Below are 14,132 nucleotides of genomic sequence, written 5' to 3' on the forward strand. Positions count from 1 at the left end.
ACTTTTTTCACTGTTATTATTTTACTGGTTCGGCCCACTTCAGATCAAACTGGGCTGAATGTGGCCCCTGAACTGAAATGAGTTTGACACCCCTGCTATAGAAGCTTGATTGGTTGAGATCCAGTTGTTGTTCTCTAGATACTTTTGGTAGGTACAAAACACTTTACACAGGGAAGGAACAACAAGATCTGGAGATGCTTTGACTCAGTGATTTGACCATCACAACTGCTCAGCAAGAGTAGGGATCTGTACTCTTTCAAAATGAATTGCACCTTGCCTGTCAGTGGTAACGTTATGACTGATCAATGCAGGTCAGGGGTGTCAAACATATGACCTGCGGATTAAAACCGATCCTACAGAGGGTTCAGTCCGACCCACAGGATGAATTTGCACAGTGCAAAAATTACACGACATTAACAACCAAGGGTGTCCCTGAGTCTTTGCAAAATGTTTTGAACATAAAGTTAAATGCTATATTTTCAGTTCATGATGGTTGTTAATAAAACTTTTATGTTTTTGTAGCTCCACTGTTATCTGTAAGTTGTAAGACACTTCACACGAAGTGTAAATGATAAGATGAGGCATATATTGTTAAAATTGCACTTCTTTTTTTTTTTTGAGAAATTTCTTTTCTTCATGGAGGTTCAGGTTATGTGCATTTTATAGGAAAGGACAGTTTGTAAATGTAATTATTCTCATACTGTAATTTTATTTTTTTGCACTAATACAAAGACAATTTTGGAATTGACATTATTTATATATTACCACGCTATTATTTTACTAGTTCAGCCCATGTGTATGTGTGTGTTGTATAGAAGAGGATTAGAGCCACTGAAAAAAAAAGGTCCAATATATTTTTTCATTATTATTCTGAGAAAAAAGTCAGAATTCTGAAATTAAAGTCAGAATTCTGACTTTTTTCTCATAATAATAACAATAATAATAATAATAATAATAATAATAATAATAATAATAATAATATACAGGACCTTTTTTTTTTCTCTCTCTCTCCAGTGGCCCTAATCCTCTTCCGTAGTGTTGGCCTGTAGTGGCCCCTGAACTAACATGAGTTTGACATCCATATGTACAGTAAACCTAATGGATTTGACCACTCGCTGCCACTGGGTGTCGCTGTTGTGCTGTTTAACTCCCGCAGTGTGAAACCTCCAGCCTACTGTAAATGCTGCTCCATCTTTCCCTGGTCGTGACTGGACTGCTGATGGTAGTTGACATTTCAGAGCTCCCCTTGAGATGCAGGATGAGGCTGTACAGTAAACCCGGGTCAAATCAACTAAACCACAGGGTTAGGCTGCAGCTGAATATTAAATGAACAGACATTTGTAATGAATTGACTAAAAATGTGGATGCGTTTCAAAATATACTGCAGCTAATCTGAGTTTTTGGAGATAAAATTCATGAAATAATTTCCCTCCTTGGGAATAAAAAAGTTGACTAATATAATGAGAGAAATATACAGGAACTGACTAATGCGTGGCTTCAAAATAAATGAACCCACCTTTACTATGACCTGCGTTAATAGATGATGTTTTAATGTGAAAGTCTTAACCGGAAACACTTGGATTGCGTTCGGATTGCGCGCAAGCGGCATCCTCTGCACCCCGTGTGTGAAGCGTGTGCGTGTCTACGTGTGAGTGTGTGTGAGTGTGTAAACACGGCTCATGTTAGGAGTGAGGGGCAGGTCTGACTGCAGCAGAAAGCACCAGGGTTGAATTGAGCTCGGGGACCGCTCAGATGAGGAGATGGCAGCCGAATCCACCCGGAGATTCACCAAGAACCTGCTGAAACCGGGGAGCGCCGCGGAGATACGGCAGACGGCGTGCAACGCAGTCAGACACTCCGCAGTGACGGTGAGTTAGACCCCTATGAATTGTAAAAACATGGTGGTAGTGAGAGAGAGATAGAGTGAGAGAGAGAGAAAAAAAAACGCATCACCACCTGTGGGCCCGAACCCACTCATCACTGCGTGGTTTTTGACCCATCTGGAACACAAGCAGGTTTTTCTATCTGGATGTGGACTCAGCTGCGCCCTATCCGCGGTAGACCCTGACATTGACATTCATGTTGCATCTTTCTTTGCGGTGGATGAACATAAGCAGCTCAGTGCAGCAATGCTGATCAGACTCTGTCCATCGATCAGGCAGGAAAACAAGAACAATTCAATATCTTTACATGGACAATGCTTTGCGCAGGAATCACCACATTTCTTTTCACTATTGGAGAGTAGACGCTTATTGGCTGGTAATATAAAGTCCTAGAGCCTATCATATTCCCCTGTGGGTTGGAGTTTATTCCAGTGTGGATGGCTGAAGTGAATGAAATGCAGAAAATAGCGGCTTGGTTGTAAGGATAGTGGGATGCGGCATGACACAGGCAGCGGTTTACATCTGCACAGAACAGAAACAGCAGGAAACATGGAGGGAGAAGCAGTGAGGGGGTTTGATTTACAACCAACCATATTAACACTGTGTAATGACTGCAAAATGTAAAAGATATTGCCTCTGCTCTAGTGGGTGTGTCACGCTGTAAAAAGAGGAGGTTATGATTGACACATGAAATAGTGGGAGGAGGGGTAATCCAGTGGAAAAACAGCCCAACAATACCTACAAAGTGAACTGGTGCACAAGCATATTCACCAAAGAATGGAGGATTTGTGGTCTGATGATGTCTTTTTCATTCATCTGTCAGGGGATAAATCCTCTACCTTACGTTGCGTGTGCATGTATTTGCTTTCTCTAGAGATTAGGATAGAGAAAGGTCACTCCACTCCAGCCTCTTTGCTGCTACTCCACATCCTCCTCCTCCTCCTCCTCCTCCTCTTCCTCACTGTGGTGTTAGTGTGTCAGTGGGACACAACAGAGCATAACGCAGAATTGATTAGAATGGAGAGAGGGAACGTAATTTAGCTTTTTCAAAAGGACTCAGCGTACAGAACAGAATATTAAAACCTTTTTTTGTGTGTTTTTCAGTATAGTCATCATGAGTTGCCAGATGTGACAATACCGACACTGGGTCTGCTGGGTGGAATAAATGAAATTTTAACACCAGGTCTCATATGAATTGAGTTTGCCTGTTGTATATATTTGTCACATGCCCCAAATGGAATAAACCAGAACGGTGTCTATTGATTCCCTTATTGGGAGCATAAATTGACAGGCGAGTCACCTTGTGTTAGGCTGTGATGCATAGCTTTGCACTGCAGTTACAATATGGGACATTTCTGTAGTAGTTAAATAGAGGAAGTGGGTGATTACAGAAAATAAACTCAGAGATGAAACTGCTGAGTGAGAATGTGAGAGTCATCCCGAAACCAGAGGCGACGAGGAGTCTGATGTCGCCGGTTTAATGAGTAGATGAGTCTTGCATTGTGTTCTTTATTGTGTATTGCATGTGTTATTTCACACCTGAGAGTGATACTGCGTGGAAAACATTATGAGACCATCAAAAGTCATCAAAAACAGTGGTTATGCAATCAAGTACTAACTAACTGTGTGTATCATGTAACTAAAACAGACAGAAAAGAAAACATGGAATGCCTAAAAGCACTGTTTGTACAGTGCCATAGCTATTGATGTAAGAACTGAAGTAATTTTAGTTATTATCAAGAAAACATGGAAAATGGCAAGATATCAACTCTGAAATTAAACTCTTATGAGCTATTTCTGTTGTGATCATATTTGTCCAAACAAATGTACCTTTAGTTGTACCAGGCATTAAAATGAACAAGAAATTGAAGAAAACAAGGGTGGTCGAATAATTTTTTCCATGACTGTACAGCCATTGCTTTGACTATGCATGAAAGAACGGCTGTTTCAACTAAACAAGTTTTTTTGTGATTTTTATTATTTCATTTAGCCTTTATTTAACCAGGTTGGTCCCATTGAGATGGGGGATGTCTTTTTCAAGGGAAACCTGTCCAAGACGACAGCAATACAGTCACATAATTATGGTTTACAATAATAAAAGCATTTGAAAACACACAAAAAAAACATATAGAATCAGTTGAAACATTTACAGACCATCAGCCTGGATTCCAGAGTTTTAACACTCTCTTAAAAAAGCTGAAAACCTTAAAGATTTTTTTTTCTAATTCAGCCCTTATCTTTCAAACATACATTTCCAAGTAAACTAAATACCTGTCAAGTCCGTTAACATCACTTAAAAGTCATATTATTGCTTTTACAGCATTGCACATATAAAACCATATTAAAGATGCAGTTAGCATTGGTACTGTTGCATTGGTATTGTTGTTTTCCTATCCTTCTGCCACATTTATCACAACATCACACCATTTCATTTTGCAAAAAGCTGTTAGGTTTTTGTCTGCAAGAGAGAACTGAAATGGAAACTATGACTGATTCTGATCTCAATTAACATTTGCAACAACACTTTTTTTTTTTTTTTTGGTCATTGTTCAGAGCACTAGTGGGGCTAGACGTAGTCTCACTTCTGTTCTGAAGCTTAAAAAAGTAATGTTTGTGCTTACTTGTAACAGGATCACTACCCACTAAAATGCCCCTCAGAAATAGAGAAATCGAGCCATAAATTATTACTTAAAGTTATTCATGTGCAGATGTAGAGTGCTGAAATGTAGAGCATATGAGAGGGGGTAGCGGCATGTGTGTAAACGCAGATATAATGCTTGTGAGTGCAGGCGTAGGTTAAGTGGGTGTGTAAATGTCCATAGGAGTTGTGTGCATGCGGTTTTTTCCCCGTGTTAATGCGTGGCTTTTGTTAGTGAGAGAAAGCAGGTCAGCAGAATTGGGCCCTATGGCATAACATTCAATGAAGCGTGAGCCTCTTTTTCTCTGTCTCACTGACCCCCAGTCTCTTTTCATACTAGCCAGGTTTCCTCATTCATTTAACATAACCCCCCACCCCCCCCACTGCCTGTCTGCCTCCCTCCACTGACTTTTCCACCCTTCGCTCTATGTCTTCACTGTTTAAGATTCTTCTATATCTGAGCTTCTTTGAACAGTGTTTTTCTTTCCCGTCTCTCTCCGTCCCGTTGCTCTGCATGGGTCCCAAGTCAAGTTAGCTCACTTTCTGAGGTGTGTGTAAATGTGTGTGTGTGTGTGTGTGTGCATATTTGAGCGTATTGCATACATGATACTTAGCAAATCCCCTCGCTACATTTTTCTCTGATGAAGGGCTCTGCAAAATCAATCACTTCTTTCTGATTGCTTCACTGTTTTTCTTTGCAGCAGCAGAGCCTCTATACTCAAACATGAAGGTAGCGTAAAAGGACTAGATAGATGCAGGAATGAATGATTTAAAGGTTTTTGGAGTGTTTAGAAAAGGACACTATGTTTGTCTTATGTTACGAGACAAGAAATGCTGTATAGAAATAAACAAGAACTGCAATATAATAAATGTTTAACAACCGACATAAGTGAGACAGGTTTAATCTGAATAATACACTACATTATAGGGATAAAAGTCAACAATATTTTATAGGTATTACTGCAGATTCCTGGCACTAGAGTGGGTATTTATTTTGACTTGCAGCAAAAGTGAACAGCATTAGTGTAGACACAAGTGTCATTCTTGTTGTGACTCTGGCTGCCTGCTGGGATGAACCACATGTCATACCATGCCTGGAGGATGCCAGCCACTCAAACCACACAGCCGGAGATTGGGGCCAAATGCCCACCCAGGCATCCCACTCTAGCTCAGCGTTTATTTGCCCACTTCTAGAGGACTGGTTGTATGCAGTCACCCTCTCTCATTGCTTTGGGTCACATGCATGCTCATGCCGTACTGCGTGGTGCAAACAGTGTAGTCCTGTTTTGCTCTTGGCATTAGATAAGGCTGCTTCATGCCCTTGGCATCAGAAGTGCCCTTATGGTATCACTAGCTTCATGCCTGGTCCCATATTGACTGTGCTTGGTGCCCATTCCAATCCATTCCTCGGGCACATTCCAGGAATATTCCATTTTGGAGCTAACTGTCTGATGTCCAAACATATAGATGACATTGTAATTATAATCTGATCATATTTGGTAATGTTAAATTCTGCACTGTGCAAAACCATTTCCTACACTATATACTTTACAATCCAGCTTCTTTCCATTCTCTAACACAAATTCTATATTCTACTTAAATAGTTGATGTTTAAAATAAAAATTTGCCCTGAAACCATTGTTATTTTATTATCTTTTGTTTTGCTGGTATTTTTTCTCCATATGTGCTAAAGGAAAGAAATATCCATTTTCAAAAATAGCTGTACTCCAGGCACTTATGACCCTATTTTTATATGAGCATGAAGTAAATCATTCCAATTCACAAAACAAGCTTTAATATAATACAACAGGCAAATATAGATCACTACTGCTGTTGAAGTGACATCTTACTGGGTGAATGCCAGTGTAATTCATTGAGGCCAAAATTGGCTGATATTGATGTTCATCCAGTATGTTTGTCCATCCATATACTATATCCCCATATCAGTGTCAGTATTTAAAATTACATTTTGACCGATAGCTGATGCAGAAACTGGTGTTATTATGTGTTTTTTTAATTTAGTAATTGTTGTTTATCCCCTTAAACAAAGAAATCTTATTCATTAATATGAAAATAGTTGCATTTTAAAGTCCTTCAGCTGTTCATCACATTATCTTTGAATGAACACAGACTCAAACATTTACATTTATGCAGAAACCTTTAATATAACACAACAGATAAATATCTGACACCTCTGGCAGATCAGATTATTTCAACACTACATTGAAAAATATGACAAGTTGATGTTACTTAATCGAATTTAGGAAACCGGTTGCACTCAAAAAAGGCAAGTAAACATGATCATTAGTCTTAAGTTCCATTTACTTCATATCTACTAGTTAAGTTTATTTAATTTACTTAAAAATACTAAGTATAATTAAATTGATCTTTCTAAGTGTAAGCAACTTAAATAACTGAAGAAAGCACAACAAAGAATGATTAGTTTGCAGGGTTATTTTTTATTCAAACAAAATACCCTAACAGCAACACATACATATAAGCAGTACATGGGTCATTTTTTGCAGTTAGACAAGAGCAGAGGTAGAAAAGGAAGTGAGGGGAATGGGACATTTAAATAGTTTTAATCAAACTTGGAATGGATCTCTATTTAGTTTTGGGTTGTTCTTTTTCACAAGAAGCTCTCATTGTGAAAGATGAAAGAGGAAGACCTTTCCCTTGGGAGAGGCTAAAAGATAGCAAAAAATTAGGATTTCCACACTAGAATGAGCAAGACCACAATGACTCATGGTGTTTCAAAATGGCCGCTCTAAGAACAGGTATTCTGGCTGATTCCACCTTCAGCCACATTGATGGAAGAGCTGAAGCACACCTGTGGAATCTGACTGCTCTGTGAAACTTAAATTAAGGAACCTCAACATGTAAGCAGTGATTTAAATCAGTGTGTTTGTGCACGTTGTAGCACAACACTGTAGCATGTGTCAGTTTAATTCTGTTTACTTCTTTCCGTCTAAAATTACCTTCCACATTGCCTCAGAAAACTTCAGTGCATAACAGAGTAAACACACGTCAGAGTACATGAGTTAAATTGAGAAGATAGTGAGAAATAAGTAAAGTCTGCTAATATGATCTAGGCAAGTACAAGTATTACCTTTTAGAGTGTAGGAGTTGCACCAGTGTCTCTGTAAAGCGGGGTACACACATAAAGATAATCAGGCTTTTTTGTCCTGATTTTCCCCCTTCCCGACCAAGGACAGCAAACACCAGATTATTTTAGGTCTTATAAGATTATCCTATCAAATTATCCTGTTGTCTGAGGTGTGTTAAGAGTGAATTTGTCCCGATAATCGGCTCCAAAATGGGTCAGGCCAACAATCATAAATATTCAACTTGTTCAATATTTACGACCAAAAATCTTCATATGTGTGGGGAAATCTGACGACTCCTGAATCATGACTGTGAACTGTGATGTGGAACAGAATGTAGCCAATCAAGAAGCAAAGCTGACTGAGGAACAAGGAAGCAGGCGTAAATAAAAACAAGCATGGCCGATCTGAAACATAACGTTTGGTGGACCTCAGAAATTCGGGAAGTTTCCGTCAAAAATAGTCCCAAGAACACCATCATTCCCTCCTCTCATATGTCCTCTTCCATGTTGTGTGTTGTGTTTTCCGATTGTTGCTATGTTTCGTCTTCGTTTTTGTTAGATCACGTTTGATCATGTGAGATTTCTGGTTTGGAGGACTAGATTCTAGGTTGGTGGTGGGACAGAATTGTTATGTGTGTGGTGTGCTGTGTTGAAATTATTAGAACACGCCACACACAGTATGATCAAAACTGTTTAATGCATGATTTTTTTTTATCTTCATGTGTGGGGTCTGTAACAGATAAAAAAAATCTCTTCATTTTAGAAAATCCTTCTGTGTGTACCTCGCTTAAGAGTAGGTAAGAGTTGCATCTCTCAACACACCAAAGAATAAAACCAGTTTGTTATTACATCTTCTACTTTTAAGAGCAGCCTGTGAGGTGGGAAATAACTCAAACCTTATGGAGTGCTAGCTGACAGTGACGTTCAATACAAATGACTTTTTGTTAAATCTACTATAAGTGTTGGTCATTTTTTTCACCAGTGTGGTTTACCTCTGTGGTCATGTGTATATTTCTTGTTTCCAACAATCAATCATCAGAGAGCAGTACAATATGTGTTCTTTGGCCTTGACACTGGAACACATCAGAGCACCATATAGTCAGAAGGTAACACTTTAGTTAAAGTTCAAGTGCTTTTCCTTTTCTTGTGTTTTTGAATTTACTTATATGTGACCAAAGTATGCACTGTGAGTCCTCGATGAAATGAAAAATGTGTATTTCATTTATTCCTCTCCTCTCCTGTTCTCCGCTTAGTCATGTACTATATGTGTGTTTTCTTTCTTTCTAGTAAAATAACACTATGGGGCATGTCTGTGTGTCTGGAGCTAGAATGTGTGTCAGAAAACATTCAACAGTCATTTGTTGGTGGGGGGTACGTTGGGTAGACGTCCCCTGGTGATACGTTGGGACATGCTGTCATTCTGACTCTGGTCTTTCCCCATGACACATCATGTCTGCAGCCTGGGGTGAACTGTGCATGACTGTTGATGGGACTGTTTGTCTACCATACATGTGTAGTATACTTTCAATAAGCATGTGCCTGGGTGGTACTTTGCATTATTCTAAAAACCAGCCCTTTAGATCTGGAATAATTTTGGCTTTCATACCTCTACTATTGTAGCTACATGTAGCAGCTGCATTATTGCAGTTTCATCATGGTTTGGCCACCATTCAGCACAAAAAAAAAACAAAAAAAAACGAGTTGTCACTGTCACATACTAATATGCCTGTCTCATTCACCATCATCAAACCTATAAAGCTGAAAATCAATTGTCCCAGAAGACAGAAAACGGGTAGATTACCAGTAATTACGCTCCAGCAGCTATGCCTCTGTTACCACGGTAACAGAGTAAGGTCAATTAGGATGGAATTCTAACAGGAAGCAGCCCTATCACTCCTTGCATATCTCTGCTTTTTTCCCTACTATATCTTGTTTCATCTGTCTGGAGCTCTTCTTTTCCCATGCTCTGTCTTCTTCCTCTTCAATGAATGCTCATCAGTTTCATTAGCAACATTTTTTTTTCTTACAAAATCTTTTAGTTCCATCTGTAATATGTCTCTTCCAATTCCTTTTTAGATGTGGCTCTGACCCTATATTATCTCCTCCCTTTTTCCAGATGTAATCTTTTGCCCTCTCATTGCTGGCAAGATGAGTAATCAGGACAGTAAACTGGCTCCAGAGATTGAAGGAGATCTGTTGTAAACCTCTCTGTCACATGTGTCTCATTATATCTGGACATGGGAAGGTAGAGAAGAGACAAGAGTGCAGCTGGAGCCAGAATCACTAAGCCTATAATTGGGTCAGACAGCACAAGTCTTATCATTTCAGTTAAGTAGACTATGAGGAGGGGAAATCCAGGATAGAATTAAGGAAGTTAGGGTGAGAGGGGAGTGACAGATCTGTCCTCTGTGAAAAGTTTTGCCATTAGTTATACACTACAGATATAAATAGACATATAATTACTTCGGTAGGAGTGTGTATGTGATCTATAGTGTGTGTATGTGTGTATTGTGAAGTTTAATCTGTATGAGAACTTCTGTTGTATTTGGATACTTCTATGAAACTGGGCACATTTTGGTATCTGTCACTTTGCTAGCTTTTTAGACCCCCCCAAAAAACAGAAATTTAGACATTTTTCCCCTCAGGATGTACCTAATGATGACCACGGATAAATGCAAAAAAAATTGTACTCTAGCTCTGAGCCATCCCAAAATTAATGAATTTTTAATAAATACTGGGGCCAAAAATAGGACCAAAATTGGGACATGAAAAGCTACCTGGGTGTCTGTGCATTTGATCTGGAACACATGGCTTGAAATGGTCTTATATAGCGCTATAAATAAAAACACTGTGTAAAATTTGACAATGCTAGTGGTTTTTCTAATCCAGACATACAGGTTTTTCATGAATCAGCAGTCTCATTCCAGGTTTTGTATATAACCTATCGTGTCCACTCCTGTTACACGCAGAACCTGCCCAGTTAAACACAAATAAATCACAAATGATTTTGCAACAATCATTTTTGTGAAACACTCTGCCTTGCAAAATTAGTTCAATTCCCAAAGTGTACCTGTGAGAGAATAAAGAGATATTAAAAATAAATACTAGCATGTAATTTTTGTGTCCTTTTGGCAGTGTTACATGCAGATTTTTGTATTAAAAATAATGTAAAATAATGTAAAAATGTGTTTTATCTGAAAAATGGTTTCTCTTTTATCTCAGTAAGTATTTATTTTTAAAATAGACCCAAAGTGCCTCCAAATTTGCTTCATAACATTAGTCTACATCTTGTTTGAATTTTTAGCTCCCATGTCCTGTTTTTATGGACTGGTTTCATAGAAGCACCTATTTACCCTATTATGTTTTTTTTTTTTTTTTAGCAGCATTAGTACACAACTTAATATATTCTGTGCATTTGTGAGAATCTTGGTGCTATATTCATATGTTTGCTCTGTAGCAAAGGTCCCTGTGGGCATTCATGTAAGTGTTCCAGTTCTTTTAGAAAGTTGCAACTCGATCTTTCAACACACCAGGACATAAAAACCATATTCTGTTTCAGAGTGGGGTATAAAGCAGCTTCACAAATCAACTAAGACAACATTTATTTGCCAATATGGGTTATTCGCTTACATAAGTTGGGGTTTTGGAAATCGCACTGCAGTTGCATTGTATAACTGTATTAATGAGGCTAAGAGAGAAAACACTTTGGGTTTTATTAATGTGATGTAAATGTGGGGGCTTTTTAAAGGGTATTTAGGGCAGAGGTATCTGTGTCTGTACATGATACATGATAGTGGTCATTTTAGGAGATGCACAATATGAAAAGAAATGTGTAGTATAATAAATGAGACACACACATATTATACACCTGTCAGTCTGAGCTTTTACTGTCTGTCTTGTCTCTCACTTTCTGTGCTATATGTATGCTGAACCAGGTTGTGAAAGTGTCACTTCTTAGATTGTGTTTTTGCACGCTCTGACAGTGAGGGGACAGGATGTCATGTTCACTGCTGTGCTGCTCTCACACCATGCATTTTATGTTTTTGAACAACACGACACAGCTTTTCCGAGAAGCCATGTTGTGCAGTTTTTCTTGCCTCTTGGGTGCAGCCCACATGTGTGTTCATATGACTGTAGAGATTTCAGCAGTAGGTGACATATACACATTATCACCCTCCCGTCAAACCTCGGCTTCTCTTTACCTCACATCGATCTATTCTTCTTTCCACTTTGCTTCCATCTCCCGGTTCTATTTTCTCTTGAGTCTCTTTTTACTTTACTCCCTCCATGTTCTCCCTCTCTGGCTTTTTTCTTGCTTTGCCGTTTCTGTCTCTACATGAATCCCCAAATTGCCGTCCCTCTCGCCGCTCTTTTATTTTATTCTTTCTCCAAATCATCCAGATTACATTCAGTGACTTTTCAGTTCTCACTCCTTGTTATTGTGAGTGAATGCTTCTTGTGTCACCGGCGCGTATATATACAGACAAGAGAATAAAGAAAGGGATTAAAGGAGATGAATAGCTCTTTGACGTTTGTTATGACTGAGCTACAGATGACTGAGCCGTGTTCGCTCCGATAACTGTAGTACCGAGCACTGCCAGGACATAGTGTGTTCCTGACCCTATCTTCTCAATGACTCATTCAGAAAGGACAGAGAAATAAAAGCAGATAGAAGAACAGAGAGAAAAAATCAGAGCTTGTCACTGTTACTAGTGACATCGTCTCCTGCTGAATCCCCCCACTGTTTCAACTCTGCAAGAAGCTGCACAGTAATCTGTGTCGTATATGTGTGTTTGCAGCTGGGTGTGAGTGCAGGAAATTCATTTTTTACCCCTGAAATAGCCTTCGAGTGAAAGAGTGGAGGTTGTTGAATTGAAGTCAGGACAAAAGGTCTGTTTAGTCTAGGTAGGCAAACTGGGAAGAGAGAAAGTATGTGTCTGTATATCAGTGTTTGTGAGAGGTCACATGAGAGGAGGAGAGAGAGAGGTCCCCGGGGCTCCGTGCATTGTGCCAATGTAAGTTTACAATAGGCTCTTTGGAGAGGCTTCACAGCCAGTGAACTGCTGCATTCAGACTTAGCTGACCAGGCTTTGCCTCACTGGAGCTTAACTTTTATCCCTTCACTCTCTTTCTCTAAAGCTCTCCATCCAGCCTCACCATCCTACCCCTACCTTAATAGACAGACACCACCATCCACTTGTGCATCCAGGCTCTTTCCACTTACCCTTGGGAGGCTATGGGTTTTGGAGTGGAGGGAGGATAGAAGAGGAGGAGGAGGGAAGGAGGGGGGGTTAGTCCACTTCACATACTGGACTAAGAATAGTTCACTAACTCTCTCTGAGTGAATTGCAGTGTTGTGTCTCTCCCTCTCTCTGCATTCCAGAGTAGGAGGCCTGAATATGCTGCTGCCATTATCGGCCGACCCTCATGCCCTCGTGCCCTAGCCCTGCTGTATCTACACACACTCATACACACTGTGAGACAGTTATATATGATGTGGACTTTCCCTCATTATTCTGCTCCTTCTAATAGCTGAGTAGAAAGAGTGCAGGAGTGATCTAATTAGTCAACAAAATGACTGGGTATAGAGAAAATGTGTCAGATGTTACAATTTTTACCACCATAGTGTGTCGAACAGAACCACCTTTTTGTTATATGGTCAAATCCTGAAGCTGGCTTTAGGAGCTTTTTGTCTCTCTGCTCTGCTTGTCTAACTGTTTCCCTGTTGGCTTTGATCAATCCAGCTGACCCAACAATAATCCCCTCTTACCGTGTCTGTGCTCTTGGCTTCAGTGGCAGAAGGTAGAACAGAGAGAGACAGAAACAAGCGACCATTATCAATGTTTCACCACCAGCGCCTACTGCAGTTACACACTTGAACAAAGATTAAGGCACATATACAATCCTTATGTCTGCAGTGTCTGTGTTCCTCTTAGATCAGCAGCAGAGCTCTAGAAAACAGAGCTGACAACTGTAACAAAAGATACACAGCAGAAAACAGGTTTAAGATATGGTTGTTATCAACATGTGAAATTGATAAAAAGCTGGACCACAGTACTCAGTAGATCATACCGCAGTGATCTTTACACTTCCTGGCACAAGTCTTATTGCTAAATGCATCACGTACACAATTTAATTTACAGAAATTGAGTGTTGAAGTATTAAGTTAATGGATCAAGTAATGTAGCAGAAGGTGTGATCAAGTATTTGTTGGAGAGAGTTACAGCTTCTGGCTTCTCAAAGATAAAGAATTGAATTTTTTTGCTTTGATTTCATTATTATAGTTGAATAGGATCTGAGGAGGGTTTTAGTGGCATCACACTCACAAAACACAGTCATATGCAAACCTCTAAAGCCATAAGTGTTGTTTGAGCCACTATGACCACACATATGCATTTGTCTTTGTAGTAATATATTTACAACTGGAAAATACAGCACATTTTAAACAGTATTAAAAAAAATACATTTCAGAAAAGAAAATAGATATTGTAGTAGCCATATGAGA

The 14,132-nt window shown here is 39.3% G+C and overlaps 1 protein-coding gene across 1 annotated transcript in view; it reads left to right on the forward strand.

Moving 5' to 3' along the window:
* Positions 1–1,618: 1,618 nt before the first annotated feature.
* The window catches only part of dock10 (dedicator of cytokinesis 10), a 78,021-nt gene continuing 65,507 nt past the window's right edge, over positions 1,619–14,132 (forward strand). Inside the window, exon 1 of the mRNA XM_030152099.1 lies at positions 1,619–1,868. Within this exon, the coding sequence (XP_030007959.1) occupies positions 1,761–1,868 (108 nt within the window). The 5' untranslated portion in view covers positions 1,619–1,760. The remainder of the gene's footprint in view (positions 1,869–14,132) is intronic.

The sequence above is a fragment of the Sphaeramia orbicularis genome, chromosome 13 (assembly GCF_902148855.1).
Source record: "Sphaeramia orbicularis chromosome 13, fSphaOr1.1, whole genome shotgun sequence".
Classification (NCBI taxonomy): domain Eukaryota; kingdom Metazoa; phylum Chordata; class Actinopteri; order Kurtiformes; family Apogonidae; genus Sphaeramia; species Sphaeramia orbicularis.